Source organism: Lutjanus erythropterus, chromosome 15, assembly GCF_056507025.1.
Source record: "Lutjanus erythropterus isolate fLutEry1 chromosome 15, fLutEry1.hap2, whole genome shotgun sequence".
Lineage (NCBI taxonomy): Eukaryota > Metazoa > Chordata > Actinopteri > Lutjaniformes > Lutjanidae > Lutjanus > Lutjanus erythropterus.
Genome location: NC_139331.1, coordinates 1,291,289 through 1,307,794, shown reverse-complemented (window position 1 = coordinate 1,307,794; position 16,506 = coordinate 1,291,289). Strand labels below are relative to the sequence as shown.

At 39.6% G+C, this 16,506-nt stretch overlaps 1 protein-coding gene across 1 annotated transcript in view; it reads right to left on the bottom strand.

Moving 5' to 3' along the window:
- Nucleotides 1-2,643: 2,643 nt before the first annotated feature.
- LOC146313737 (uncharacterized protein C14orf132) overlaps nt 2,644-16,506 on the bottom strand; it is a 36,623-nt gene continuing 22,760 nt past the window's right edge. Inside the window, exon 2 of the mRNA XM_084737705.1 lies at nt 2,644-3,914. Within this exon, the coding sequence (XP_084593831.1) occupies nt 3,684-3,914 (231 nt within the window). The 3' untranslated portion in view covers nt 2,644-3,683. The remainder of the gene's footprint in view (nt 3,915-16,506) is intronic.

The following is a 16,506-nucleotide window of genomic DNA, read 5'->3' as shown; positions in this document are numbered from 1 at the left end:
GCACACCTCCTGGGGCGCATGCTGGATGAAAAGTTTCTGGCAGAAGTCCACTTTCTGTGTGACATTTTCGGACACTTGAACACTCTGAATCTTGAAGTGCAGGGTCGAGAAAAATCTATTGCTGATCTGGTTGAGAGGCTTTGTGCTTTCAAGACAAAGCTAGCAATTTTCACAACAGACCTAACGGCAACAGAATCGATGCACTTCCCACGACTGCGTGCATTCATGAACACAGCACCTGAGGCACGGATAACGCCCGTCATGACAGATTTCATGACAAAACTGACTGAGAATTTTACTGAGAGATTCCAAGGGTTCAGCATTCCCATTGAGGTGTTGCACTTTGCTCGTGACCCCTTTTCCATCTAACCTGAGGCAGACTTCTGTGCAAAAGCAAAAAAGGTAATGTCTTCTATTGATGAGAGCATCTTTCAGATGGAAATGGATCTTTCAGATGGAAATGGTTGATGTGCAGTCATCCTTTGCTTTAAAACAGCACTTGCAATCTGAGGGTGCAGAGAACTTTTGGTCAAACCATGTGAGCCAGTATCAGTACCCCACAATAAAGAAAGTGGCCTTGCTAATACTGACAATGTTTGGGTCTACTTATACTTGTGAGTCCAGCTTTTCTCATATGAATGCCATCAAAACAAGGGCACGTTGCTCCATGACTAATGAAAAGTTGCATGAGTGTCTCGGGATTGCCCTTACAACGTATGAGCCAAGCTATGCTGAAATAGCAAGATCAAAGCAGTGCAATTTTTCCCATTAACTGAAAAGGCTCAAAATGACAGCAGTGTGATGTATGCTACTTTTTTTATTAGCAACTGATTGAGGCATGTGATGCTGTCTTGAAAATACAGACAAATATGTTTCATGTTAATCCTTTTGATTGTCTGTTTTACTGTTCACCTCTGTTCACCTCTAACACATTTGAATATGGACTTGGACCTGCTATGTTTGGAATTGTTTATGTTATGTTATTTATTGTTGGTCTGATGGCTATGTTTTGGTCATCCTGAATGTAGCATTTATAGAGGGTTAGGGACCTTGGTTAAAAAGCTCCGTATGTAAAAGTATTAAAGTGAAAGAAAAGGAATATGTGTCACTAGTTTATTTCATGTATATATCTACTAAGATAAGAGTTATTTTTAGCCATTAGTTGACAAATATTCTGTGTGGCCCACGAACCCCCAGTGATTTTCCTATTCGGCCCACTTGGTATTGAAGTTGAATAGCCCTGCTCTACGAGGTCGGGAAGAGGGTCAACCAGACTCTGGTGTATACACACACACACACACACACACAAGTGAACACATCAGAATGTTAGGTGGCTGTGACGTCATCAAAGGGAATGTGATGACATCACAAACCCTGTGCTTTGATCTAGCATTGGTTCTATGATGCCATCAGTATCACTATGGCAACAGGCAAGTTTCACCCCAAAGCTCATTACAGTATATTCTGCTTGGAAAGCAATTTGGCTGTTGCCAGTGAGCAGACCAAGGACAGAGATTATGGAAAAGACAGGATGATAATGCAATCCAGACTGTTTTCATTATAATGGCTTAAGAGAAAGACTGATGAGTGTGATTTTCTGATCAGGGCTGCTCACATATTCAAGGCCACAGAATCTCATTTGAGATGTTACTGACTTACAGTATGGATGGGGCCAATATTGTGGCTAAATTTAAAAGCCCAAAAAGATAGCGGTGATGCATTTTCAAGCTGCCGCCATTGAACATGAACTTTTCTTCTAGTCAAAACTGGCAGAACTTAGAATCACAGAAATTTTATCAATTCTTACTCTAATCTTGAATGCTGGTGCAATTGTTTTTACACAAGACACAAAAAAGACAGCTAGATGATAGACTCCCTGCACAGTTATCTAATAAAAAAGCAGAATGTGGACTAATAATGACAATCCACTTAAGGAACAAGCTCTCTCTGCTCTTTTAGTCCAGTAAATAAATTAAATAAACTGAGAAAATGTAGAGAAAGTAAAGATTTTTACATCCATTTTCTTTATTAAACATAAAAATACACTTGTTCACCCTCTGATTTCTAGTTGATGTCTTTTACCACATGAAGATAAGTTTAACTGTTTTAACTCATCGTAAAACACACTTCATTAAAACTTGACAGAAACAAAATAAAACTCACCAAAGCCATCTTGTTTCATCTTTCCACTGCCCCAACAATCACCAAGTCTGTTTTACACCAAATAAAATCTTAATTCACAGAGTTAGATTTGAAAATATTCTTCCTCTTCCAAATATTTCCAGCCATCAAACTGCCATCCATTGGTCTTGGAGGCTGTGTTCACACCTGGTCTAGCCATGTTCATTTGTAGGCTGCTGAGTGTGATTCCATTTCTGGTGCCTGTTCTGGCACTGGCATTGCCGGCTGGTCTCCCCTTGCCCCACCCCCTTGAAATCTCCTCCCTGCCAATGCAGAGCTCCTGTGCTGTAGGCATAAAAACACCCACACTCCCTTGTTCCAAGCTCACAGTCCAAACAGAGTCATCTAATAGAACTGCTACTAGCTGCACAGCTAACTGAAAAAAACTAACAGAGGTTACATTACACCTTTAACAACAGAGGTAAAGTTGCACATTGTGAATTCCTGGAGAAATATATATAATTAGATTTTCAGATTTGCTATAATGGAGTATACATTTTGTTTACAATGACTGGAAAATCATGCTACTACTCATGTTTAACTGAAATTTTAAGAGAACAAGATATATCAGCATGGAGAAGATCATATTAATCCTGGCTGAGAAAGAAAAAACAGTTTAAATTGATTTATCAGTAGTGTTAGTACAACTGTAAAGGGTCTGTGGCCAAACATTCATCCAAGTGTATTGTTGTTTTTAGATAATTGTATTTACAGACAGAGTAAACAGTAAAAACTCAAGAAATAACATATTTGGAAGGTTTAAAAGTTTGTCCTTGAATCTGCTGTTTCAGGATGAAGGTTTTTCTAATCTTATAATGGAACAAAACTGTGTCTTTGCTCCTGTCTTCTGCTGGGCATTGTGCCAAAGTCAGACTGCCAGCCAAACACACACACACACACACACACACACACACACACACACACACACACACACACACACACACAGACAAACACACACACACACACTACCCTGATGTGTGATACAGTATTACATCACTTTTCATTCATCGTTACATTAATTTCAACCCCTTTTAAAAGTGCCACTTCGCCATCCCTTCACCCCCACCCTGAATCCTTCACACATGTACAAGTATCAGCAAGAAGCAGTAAAATGTAAGCAAACATCTTACAGTACATAGCCTATAGGCTGTCAAAGGAAAAAAAACTACTTTGAAGCACATAGATACACAAAAAAAGAGGATATTTTACATCACGTTTGTTATAACCACCTCTGCGTCCTTGGAGATATGTATATGCAGACATTGCAATGTACATTTTTGCACTCTTTCACACTTAGCTGGCAGAGGTTTATTTTGACATTATCCATTATGTGCTTTGTGTCTGATGACTGCTGGGTAATTTTGCTTATGTGTGCTGTGACAACATTTCATTCGATGAGTCATCAGCTCAACAGAGTGTGCACTCACAGCTCACTCCTGTTCATAGATACTAAGAAACTCTGTCCCATGTTCTTCCAAACATCCGGCGCACAGCACAAACTTTTAGAATGTGAAGGCGTACACTACGCCCACAACTACTATGTTCCCAATGGTGGCAGTGATGGCGATCCACAGCCAAATGGCATCCCCGGACATGGACTGGGGCTCCTCAGGCTGGCCATGAGCTGTCATGGAGGCAGCGTGGACGCTGGCAGATGAGTTGAACAGAGAGTGGTCAGTGCTGTAGTCATCGTTTGGAGATGAATCCATGAAGGCCCCTGTCATCACCGGAATCTGTGGGCACAGACAACAAAGGACAAGGCAGTTCAAACCACTATTAGTCCTGTTAAAACTATACTGTTAATTCTCAGGATAGCTGATATTCAACTAGTGGCCAGGACACACAAATAAAGATGTAAAAAAGGCTTCTTGCACAGAAAGTGGTGAGATTCATTGACAATATCATTAAAGTAGGACAGACTGGAAATAGTTTAAGATTTCATCAGCAGAGCATTTTGCCCACCTGATTATGTTTACTTGCTCAGATTTTGCTGATTTGGTCCTCTTTCCTTGCTCTTTGTGCTTCTACACCATGAACACTATGTAGTTCAGTAGTTTCTTTTCTGTCTGTCTTCATGATCGCATGTTTGCATGGGGTATTTTATTTCAAAAAATTACCAGAATCTCTCATTCTGTCTCTGACTTCCTGCCTGCTAAATCTGCTCAGCGCAGATTGATGTGGCATCCGTCAAAAACAGATAGTCCATATTTATATATAAATGGAGAGCTGCTTCTGAGACACTGAGTCATTACTGATGGAATCACAAACATTGTGTATGAACGCAATCAGATCCGGCTGCTGTGGTGCAGCTGTGGTGCGGCTGTGGTGCAGCTGCAATGCTTTGCAGCTGTGCCTGGTGGAACTTAGCCATCGGTCACAACATGTTAAACACAGCAGCTTGGTCAGTGCTTCAAAACTTCAAGCTATGATGCTGTAGGTACCCCTCTAACATAATATCTGGAGACACCTCTTTAGTGTTATGTTTAAATGTGCATTCAAGGTCAAGACAGAAGGAACAAGAAAGTCTGTGTATGGACGAGATGGGGTGTATAGTTGGGTCAGACAAACTTTTCACCCAGGAGACTGGGTGTCCAATGCGAAACCACAGACAAAATTACTTAATTAGCAAAATGATATTTTTCTAAACTCAACCAAGTAGTTTTATTTTTTAAACCTACTCAGGTGCTCAGTTCACTGTTGTCAGAGGTGGGAAGTAAAAAAGACAAGACGAAAAGAAGTAACAAGACAAAAAAGACATAACAAGAAGCAAAACAATGTAAAAGATAGAGACATAACACAACAAAAAACGAGGCAACAAAAACAAGAAAGTGTAAAAGACTGCTCTGTTTTACTTTTATACTTTGAGTATATTTCAGAGCCTGTACTTTTTCACTTTTACTACAGTAAACAAGTTGAATCAGTACAAGTTGAATCAGTACTTCTACTTTTACCTTTTTATGCAAGTATCTTTACTTGTACTTGAGTAAAGACTGTGTGGACTTTTGCCTGTCATCCACTTCATTTTCCTCACAGCTGCTCTAAATATTCAAATACTCTCCTCCTGAGCTGCACTCCTTAAGTGTTTTTTGAAGCAAGTAATTTTCATTCTCTTATTTTATCTCTGCTTAATATCTTGCCATTACATTGTAGCTTGTAACTAGCTAATGGATGACATGCTACATGCATGCTATATGCATGGTCATGACCACCTAACAGACTGTATTTGTGTCTGTATTTTCATTACAATTCTTGTAGCATTGCAATAGCATTTTATGCGTTTAAATTAATTAACCACACTGGGGAACACTGGACAAATAATATAGACGAAACTTATAAAGCAGTGCGCACCTGCAGTCAATGTTCCCTTTGTAAATCTCAGAGCTGGTCCTGACCTCCATGGGGCCCTAAGCAAAATTCTGCAAATCTGCAAGGGGCTCTCCTAACTGACTGGAGATCCATGTAAACCACTTGCCACACAGTCACACCTGACAGCCCAGTGCTCCAACTACAGTCCTCTCTCCTTTAAAACAGTTTGCTCTGTCAGTCAAAGAAGAAGAAGCAGAAGAAGTTCTATAAAGAACAGAATGAGGTACAAAAACAATATAGACATAAACATAAATAACAAATTTTAGAATATATAAAATGTACAAAGTATTAAATCATAAAACTGAGCTTTGGGTCTGATTTCTAGTAATTTGTCAGGTAATTGATTTTAAATTCAATATTTAATCAATTATCAATCACTCTGAACTAATGCAAAATGGAAATTAATAGTTTTAGAGTTGTAATCAGCAGTAGAATGTAACTAAATACACTGACATCGAGTACTGTACTAATTTTATACTTTACTTGAGTTCCATTTTATCCAACTTTATGCTTCTACACTCCATCCCAGAGGAAAATACTGAATTTTTTAATCCACCAAACTGAAAACTGAAAACTGAAAATTTTTAGAGATACATGATTCTCACAGGACAGTCATGCTACAGATATTTAATGGTCTTATAGACCATGATGCATTGCTGTATATTAGGTAAGAGGGCAGTAGATAGGTAAAAGAAAACTAGAAGATTAGTAAACTCCCAAACTAACTTTACTGAGGATGAAGGATGTGAAACAGAACATCAAGCTGGAAAAAATCAGATGCACCCTCAACGGCTCCACAAAGACATTTTATAAAACCTGGGACCCATTATTGTAATGTTAGCTGATAAAAGTAAATTGCAAATGACAAACTAGTTTGTATCATGGAGCCAATGGTTCAAATAAAATCTAGGAACATTACAGAAAGTACAGTTCTTGTAATTTATTTTCCATTATTTTCATATATTGCTGTATTTTCTTTCCAGCTACCATAAGACAAAAAACACAGTAATAGCAAGTCAGGGCCCCACTATATTTACGCCAAGTAAGTGTCCAGTCTTAGTTATCCAGCATCAATAACTGGAGGAGAATCTGACTGGTTCTTATCACCAGGAGCCAGTGTTTGATTATGGTTCATGCAACAATATCAAATTCAGGGCTACAAATCATGATCTGTATTGGCTCATCTACTCAATCTCCTTTTGCCTCCTATGCCACTTTAATTTAATTTCATTAAATTTCATCCTCATGATTTCTCTTTTCTGCCAATATGACACACATGCTAATACTTCACAGATTTCTGCTGATGTACAGGCATGTAACGAATTTGATTACTGGTTCACTTGTCATTTGTGTAGGTTATAATTCTTGTTTTCTCTCTCGCTCTCTCCATAAAGGAAATGACTTCAGCTATATGACAAACAATGGGAGCAAGACAGTGCTTTAATATATATATATAATTTGAGGGGTTGCGTTAACCAAATATTTTCCGTCGTCGACCATTTTTTTAAAACGGTGATGGAAAAATTTGAAGGTCATCTGTCATTTTGACAGGTTGCAATTCACACCCCTGTCCACTTGGTGGCGAGTGAGCATATTAATTAGGGCCCGAGCACCGAAACCGGTGCGAGGACCCTATTGTAATCGAAGGAATTTTTCTTCTTCTTCTTTTTCTTCTTTTTCTCGCTTGACAAATGAATCTCAATTTTGGGGGCCTTATCATATTCAGAGGAACGTCAAATTTGGCGGGCACGTTAGTCCCGGTGAAAAATTACATATTTTAAGGGTCTCGAAAATGGGCGCGGCAAAATGGCTCAATAGTGCCATCTACAGACGACGACAGCATGTTTCCCCGACATGCACGAAACTTGGTACGCAGATAGAACACACCGGGACGTACAAAAAATCCTACAGGAAGTCGGCAATTTTGGATTTTGCGGCCGATTTTGGCATCTCGCACGTGTCGTATTTGAACGAATTCGTCCGACACGATTCTTCATAATGACTTCAAAATTGCTGGCTACCATCAAAAGTTATTGAAGGCTTGTGTTTTTGATAGAGGGCCTGCACGTCAGGTGGCGGCGAATTTTGATGTTTCACCATAAAACAGGAAATTGCTATAATTTTGGGGTACATGGTTGGATCTGCACCAAACTTCATGTGTATGATCAGTGTATCGGCCTGAATTCACATATATGAAAATATTCCATAACTGTCATAGCGCCCCCTGCTGGTGACAGGAAATTACTTTTTTTAAGTTTTGACGTGCTGCTCCAACCATGTTGATTATTTCTAGCTCAAATTTGGTCAAGAAGACTTTAATAAGTGGGTGATGCTACATTTTGAAGGTCGTGACAGTCTGGCGGAGGGTGTCGACGCTAGGGAGCAGCGAAGGACCACAACTCGAAAAAAACCCGACATATTTAGCATTAACTTTTGTGTACAAGTTCGCATCAGCATGAAATGGGTGAAATGGGTCGATGGGCGTGGCCAAACGGCTTGACCACGCCCTTTAAACAGCAGCCCCCCCGCCATGTTTCGCCAACATGCACGAAACTTGGTACACATGTGTATCACACCCAGACGCACAAAAAAGTCTCTTGGACCCATAGGCCAAACCCCACAGGAAGTCCGCCATTTTGAATTTCCTGCTAAGTTTGGCGGTTCACTTGTCTCGCATTTTAACAAACTCCTCTTAGAGGAAGGATCAGAACGGCCTCAAATTCGCTGGCTACCTTCTGCACTACACTCTCATCAAAAGTTATTGAAATATTTGGCTCACCTTGAAGGGCATGGCCATAGTATGGTGGCGAATGTTGGCATTTCACCATGAATTCAATTTTTTAATTTTTTGCTATAACTTCTGTATAAAAGGCCTAATTTGCACCAAACTTCACATCTGATAATAGTCCAGCCCTGAACACCAAATGGCTTGGCCACGCCCATTAACGCGTTTCACCAAAACAAAGGAAGTGGCTTTAACCTCCCTGTACTTGGTCAAAACTGCCTGAAACTTTACATGTTCATTAACAGTCCTGGTCTGAACATGTGATATGAGTTTTGTCCATGGGCGTGGTCAAATGGCTTGGCCACGCCCTTTGACATGCGGCACCGCAAATAGTGAGTTTCGCCGATGTTTCTTGGACCCATAGGCTAAAGTCAACAGGAAGTCAGCCATTTTGAATTTCGTGCTCAATTTTGGCGTTTTCCTATTTTAACTAATTCCTCCTACAGAAATGTTTCAGTTGACTTCAACATTGGTGTGTAGCATCTAGACAAGTGTGTGATTAAAACTTATTAAAGGATTTGGTCAGTGTTAAATGCTGTGGCTGTAGCGTGGCGGCGAATTTTGGCGTTTCGCCATGAAACAGGAAATTGCTATAACTTTAGTGTAAATTGTCCAATCTGCATCAAACTTGCCCTGAACACATCTACATAATACTGGGAGCAGAAAACAACTTTGAATTCCTTAAAAAAGAAAATGTCCGAGGACTTCAACATAGAAGAGGAACATCATTTCTTTGCTGTGCCATTTGGGCTACAGCTTGTGTACCCGCTTCAACTGTGCTGCACGTGCATCCAGTCTGAGAGGTTACAGTTGACAGTTGGGCCGAAAACATGGTGTAAATGGTGTCTTTTTAGGGTACATTTTACTGTCACCTCTTACAGACATTTAAATCGCACCACACAAGCAGTACAAAGACAATTTGTGGGTTATTTGAGTTCTTTTTTTTTTTTTTTTTTGACATGTACCGGATTTGGCTGCGCAGCTGATTTTTGCCGAAGCTCAGGTAGCGTACTGTGCACTTGAGGTCTTCACCCGTCCTTGCGTCGGCATGGGGGTGACTGGGTATCGAGCGCCGTTTGGTTTTCGGGGCGGGTCCGGCCACCAGGCAGCGGTGGCCGGCCCCCCCGAGTGGCGCGGGGGTGCAAGGGCCCGTTCACAGCTGCTTGCAGCTTTAATTAGCTATTGTCTCTCTTGATGCATGACCTTGTTGGCTTCACTCGGAAAAATAGGTACGTTCGAGATGAACTGCGCCTTGCCTGGAGAGTAGACAAGATCAAGTGGCCGCAGCAGGAGGTGGTGATGAAAGTCTGCAGTCAAGTTGGACAGTTTTCAACAGACTTATGAAAGAGTAGAGGAGGAGACATGAACATACTGTTAGATCACCTGTAGTCTGCAGATCATGCTCATAAATGAAGAAATACAGTGCGTTCTTGATCGTTGATTGAAGTTAAAATAGAAGAGATCCTCCTTTTGACACATGTAACATCTGTTCTTTTATCTGCCTTGTAAAGCACTAAACTGTTCTTTTGATAAATCATATATATAACCCTTATTATTATCAGACACAAAATATCTGCTTGCTGACAGATTAAAACTTCATTGCACAACAGAAGACTGATATGTCCAACATTAAATATTACAATTACACAGAAAATTAGTATTTTATACAACACATAGTGTTTGTTGTCAAAATTAAGAGCCAACCAGAGCCTGTAAGGTTGTCAATCAGGTGACAGCCAGGCATTTGCAGTTGGTGGAGAGCACCTGCGGCACCTGGCTCTACAAATCGATCTCATGAGGTTATCGTTGCCCATGTGTGCATGTCAGTGCAAGTCGGAATCAAGTCGGACACAAATCTAAGCGCCATGCACTGTGCGGCGATCATCACTGATCAATTCTGCACAGGCCTGGCTCATCTCAAGCGCACCTAGTGTCACAGCAGCTGAGTGTCAGCAGCTGAAGTTTCTTCAAAAAGCCCAATAACGATGATGGTGTTGATAAAAGAGGTACAGATACACACACACATATACACACACATCTATTGTACAAAAAATAAACCTCTGTACAGACACTGTAAAAAACTGCCCTTTCCTCTCCCACTCCTCATGTTATAGAGCAGCTGCATACTCTGACAAGACAAGAACTGAAATCCTGAAATGAAAACAGTGACAGTGTATAACATTACAAGTTTCATTGTAATACATTCCCTATTTGATATATATTGATTGACAGTAACAATTAAATAACCATAGTAAGTGGATTTATAGTTTACAGCAAAGTAAACTACTATTACTCAAGAAATGATGAATACATAAACTATGTTACAGGATGTTTTTAAGAACCTGTAACTCTGTTCTTATCTGCATAGGTTGTAAAGCCACATGAGATTAATTATTTTGTGAATTTGGGCTTCATGAATAACATATAATAGACTGTTATAACTGACATCAGTTTAGGATTGTCTTTGTGTCAGTAAGTTAGTTGAAAATAATTCTGCTGTATTACACCGAAACAGCGCATCTATTCAGCTAAATGAGAGTTGAAATTGAAAATTGTGTCAATAATGAAGTGTGGCAACACTACGATTAGGCTAAAATATTCCATCTAACGAGTTCACTAAACATTAGCGTTAGCATGTAGCAAATTCAGCTGAGCTGACACTACTGAGGCTCACGCTGAAAGCTAGACCAGCCATTGATAAAGCTGACTAGCAGGCCAAAACTAACATCTCATTTGAATGTATCAAGCAAGGGGTGATTCATTCAACATAAATAACTCTACATTATACTGTGCTAGCCAACAAGCTAATAATAATGTTATCATTTATAAATACAATTTCTTATGAATATAAAGTTTGTCAAATGGTCAAAACAGTGTAACTTACCTCTTCTATCAACATGATGCTGGTCCATCTCATGCAGTGACATAGCTGTTTGGTCGATGCTTGCTCAGATCCATGGAGCGCGAGCAGGACCGCGAGAGCGATCCAGAATGCTGACTGCACTATGGACACCAGTGAGAAACATTTTTGGAATCTTATCTAATGATGAACTCTGGACTGTCTGATCTATGCTTGATTGCACTATGATGCACTTGTTTTGTTTCGGTTTTTGTATGTTTGTTTTTGTGTTTTTTTCTTTTTCTTTGTGTTTTTCTTGGTTTGGTTGCTGTTGGTTTTATTTATTTTTTCTTACCTTCCAGTATCCTTTATCTTTTTGCACATAGTTACAACTTGAGATGACAACCTATGCTAATGTCTTGTATGATAAATCTACAAATAGTTTTAAAAATTAAAAAAAAACTTTGAGTTTTACATTAGTGTGCTGTTTCCTAGTTCTGCTTCTGCTTTATTGCTAATTCTGTCACAGAATTATCAATGTTCAAAATAGTTTTATCATCCCTTATAGGGAAATTGGTTTGCAGATAGGATTCATACAAAACACACAAAACACTGGTGCCTTATCACCAACTTTGCTCTCATGCTTCCGTGTTTCCAACAACAGCAGGCAGCAGAGTAAAAAACTCTGATAAAGCCACTGAGCACTCCCTACCCAACACCAAACAGCAGACAGCTGCTGTATATTCCACTCTGTTTTTAAAGGCAATGAGAAAATATTTATTTTGACACTTTCCTTAGCCAATGAAGACAAACTACTATAGATGGCACCCCCAAATTTATCTTGGGAGTCAGCTTCTCTACCCTTTAGACCACCACTGGCTGGCGGGTGGCTGTAAATCCAGATATCAAATTCAAACACACCTTCAGAAACCTACTGGTAACATCACCAACATTAAATCCATGCTTTTCAGTCTGTGAATGCACCCTTTGTGCACTTTGTCTTGTCTCTCAGGGTTACACAGAGTGCAAAGCTATCTGTACACCATTTGCATTTCTTGTGTCAGATGAGCAAAAGAAGAATGACTGCATTACTGTAATTCACATGGCCACACTGTGCCACTGAAGGAGCAGTTACTCATCAGTGCGGACATCCCTCACAGTTTGCATATCACTGTCTGTCTCCTGGTGGTCCTACACATTGACTCAGAGAGCCCTTTACAAAGCAGCTGTCGCAAAGGCTGAACATCTTGATGTTGCTATGGGCAACAAATAAGCCTCCTGTTGGATGACAGTCATGGGAGGTTTAAGTGCTCTCTGTGCTTTAAATGCTCATCTATTGGTTGCCTGCAGGGACGACACACAAGGAAATGATGCACTGTATTCTCCAGCAGAGTAAGAGAGCCTGCAGCAGCTGTTTGTTCACTGAGATCAGCCTAAGCGCTCACTTCATGTTCCTGTTGTTCTCAAAACAGAATGTACCAAGCAGTCGGCATTTGGACAGCAACACGTTTATTTTGTTGTTCTGGCTCGGTATTCCTGCACAATGGATTTACAGAGAAACTATAGGGCACATTGCTTCATATTTTTTTATTCAAATTGCTTTGTTAAAATTGAAACAGTATGATTTATCAAACTTGTATTGGTATTAAAGTGGGAAAATCTAAGCCTAAGGAAACACTTAAGCAAATGCAAAGAGGTCCATGTTCCAGTGGACCGTGTTCCAGTGGACCACCATGGGACCTAGAGACCAATTGTTTTTTACTTTCTCCCTCTAAAGGCTAATGTTAGCCACTGAAGTTACAATGCCTATGTGTTTTTGTACCAGAATGTAGACACATGGGTCTGACTACACCAGAAACCCTTTCATTTTTATCAGTGCAGCTGTCTGCACAAGTGCTGTGCTTGCATCCCAGCTGCATTCGACAGGCAGAAACATGAGCTCAAGCATTTATTTAGACTTCAAGTCTGCTAAATTTACTGCTAAATTTTAATCCCTCTGCTCTGATCGCCAACACCTGTCTGTCCTGAGTGCAGCCACCAGCACACTTTTTTCCTTTCTCTCTTTTGCTCATCTCCACCCACTCTGCGTGTGCACACACACACAAACACACACAAACACACACATACACGCTTATGTCACAATCATTTGCATTGTGTTGATGGAAAACAGATCAGGAATATTCACACACATCCAAGGAAAAAAGCATATTGCACAGAAAGTTTGGCCGCTCATTCGCTGTTAGATGCTTTGAAATGCACAGACAATATGGAGCCTATAGACAGACACTTCAGTGTGGTGTGATGCTGATGCTTGTGGTCTAGACAAGGGGTACGGGTCATTGTTGGTTGCTGACTCCTCGCAGTCTAATGTTAAAGTAGTTTGCAATGTTGTACCGTTGGATATTATGTTGTCCATAAAAAAAAATTGTGAATTGTCCTTGACCACCCTCTTTTGTTATCAATATTTTAGGTTTCAAGTTAGTCACATTAAGATGTTTTACTTTATATTGGTATTCTACCCAGGTCCTCTGCCAACCTTGTTCTTCCATTTGTTTTGAAATGATTTCGAAAAAAGGCCTATTTCTGTAGGAACTGTCCAGTTTTGCTTGGCAAGTACTGCTACCCTATAAAGCTGAGTATTTTACTTCCAAATGGCTCCAGGAAAGTCAATATTTAATTTCTATCCTTACTTTACTTAAATTTTCAATCAGGTTAGCTGACTTCTGGTGTGAGGAGTGCTCAGTGGTTTTCGTGGAGAGTGTGTGTACGGATGCCAGCCCATTAAACAGATTGCATTTACACCTGTTTAATCACATCCCAATCATGACGCATTTACACCTTGGATTAACATCCATTTTCCTTCCAGAAGTCCAGATCCAGATAGCATTTATTTTAAAAGCAGGTGTCAGAATTAGCCTTTCTGTCAGATAAAAAAAGAAAATCTGTGTATTTGTGTGAAAGTTATTTTATAAACAAACTTTTTATACTGACTGAAGGGAATAGAAGCATAAAGACCAGCTGCTTTTTGTTTCTCTACATTTTTTTTCTCATTATGTTGCTTATAGCTAATAGCAACAACATTTTGATTTATGGGAACATAAAATGTTCAGTGCCAGTTCAGCAGAATGTTAATGGTTGCTTATATGTGTAACCTGATTTCAAGTCTTCCTTCAAATGACAAAGAAACTTTAATATCTGCATTTCCTCAAGTCTCCCAGTGCTGCCTCTATTTTCCTTATTGATACTCTAATATTCTGCTTCCAAGAGCTAATTTTGAAAATGGTGGTGCAATTATTGGATTTCTACCCTGACCATCTATAATGACGCTCTTTTTACAGGTTCTAATATGAGCTCCTGACACTTAATGAACAGAAGTCATTTGTCATGCATATTATGAGAAGGTTAAGGAATGGATTCAGTAATATTGACATTTTGCAATATTGCATATGTGGTAATGTGTCATGCCACTGATGAGTTTATTATAATTGCTATACTGAATATAGACATGGCATTGTGTCTTGTTTTTTTCTGAGTGAATCAGACTTTTGTGTTTTAAATTTGTGTGACATTAGAGAATGAAAGAAGCCGCTGGTGAGTTGAACAGAGCTGAATTTAATACTACACACCACCTAATGACTAGCACAGTGGTCCTCCACACAAGTTGTCTATCAGTCAGCCATGAGAGACCAGACAGAAATATTAAAGCAACTCTAAAGTGCACTGTGTAGAGCTCATTAAACATCTCTTGCTAACCTGCAACAGTGAACACAAAATGAAACACACTGCAGTGTGGGACTGTTAGCAGAAAGTACTGTTCATACTGTGGACACATTATTTTTTCATTCCAGTGTGGAACTTTTGAGATCACCATATAGAGAGAGGGTGGGGAATTATTTTTCATGGGGGGCCACATGAGGCAATGAGGCTGCCATGGGCCAGACACAAATGATATCAGGTCCTAATAATGACCAAACCTCTAATAATGGAATTGAGTGTTCTAAATAGGGCACTTCTACTGCTGGTCACCCTCTCTGAATTGCCAGGTGATGAATTGTGGAATAACATTTTGTTGGCAATGTCCAAAACTTTACAGTGTACCATGCAGGCTGCATACAGGTTGCAAGCAGCAAAAGTCGAAGAATAACATAAACATGGATGCACACCACTGAGTGAATAAAGTTACAGTTTAATACAAAAATATACAGTTCTTTATCAATACTAATGAACACAGACCCAGACCCTTTCAAAATAAAGCTGGACAGAGTCATGGTAAGCAAAATGCTATTGACTGTCTTTACTAGATTTTTAATTTTTGGCATTTCAATGATGGCCTTGTGGGGCACATGAACCCTTTCAGTGGGCTGCATCCAGGCCCTGAGACACATTTTGTGCAGCGCTGATAAAGAGGATATACTTACACACTTAAATAAAATGATGAACAGTAAATATGGTGCACTGTAACCCAGAGGTGTGGATTTGAGCCCTAAATTTGATTAATTTAGACTTGACAAAATCAAGATATACTTGCAACTAAACTTGGACTTTAACAACAATGACTCATGACTTTACTTGGACTTGGGCCTTTGACTCGAAAATAGCATCACCCAAGTCCAAAGATTGAAAAGTCTGTTATTTAGAAAGTGTGAATCCATGCATCAGTTCATTTACCTTCATTCCCTGAAACATCAACAACCTCAAATCCTTGTTTGAACCAATCTGATAGCATCCAATCACGCTGCAGGAGAGAACCATGAACAATTAACATTATATTACTGAGTGTCAGTTTTAAAAAAATGATACTAAAGGTAATTTTGTTCAACAAAACTGCTGTGATACACGAAAAAAAAAAAAACAAAAAAAAAAAAAATAATTGCAGTATGTGGCGTGTCCAAAATTACAGTGGAAGACCAACTTCCAACTTATTCTACATTTAAAAGTAAAGTTACATAACTTTGTAAATCAAGCAGGCTAAAACTCACTGTTATTATATATATTTTATAACTTATTTAGGCCTTGACACTCAAAGTTCGCGTCCTGGCCTGGGACTGAGTGCAAAGGCTTGAGACTTACTTGTGACTTGCAAAACAATGACCTGGTCCCAGCTCTGCTAGAGAGTAAATAGGAAGTTATTTGGGACACAGGCCTACATTCTGACTCAGGTTCTGGCCTGTCTGCCTGTGAAGCTTATCTTTATTAGAATGTAGCCTCAGCACTATCACCTGTCACAAACTCACTATCATCTACAGCAACACTGACACGTTACAATTTAGCCGTCTAGATGAGGCTCTTATCCAAAGCAACAGTGCATGCAGACAGAGTGGCGACCAGAATGTCG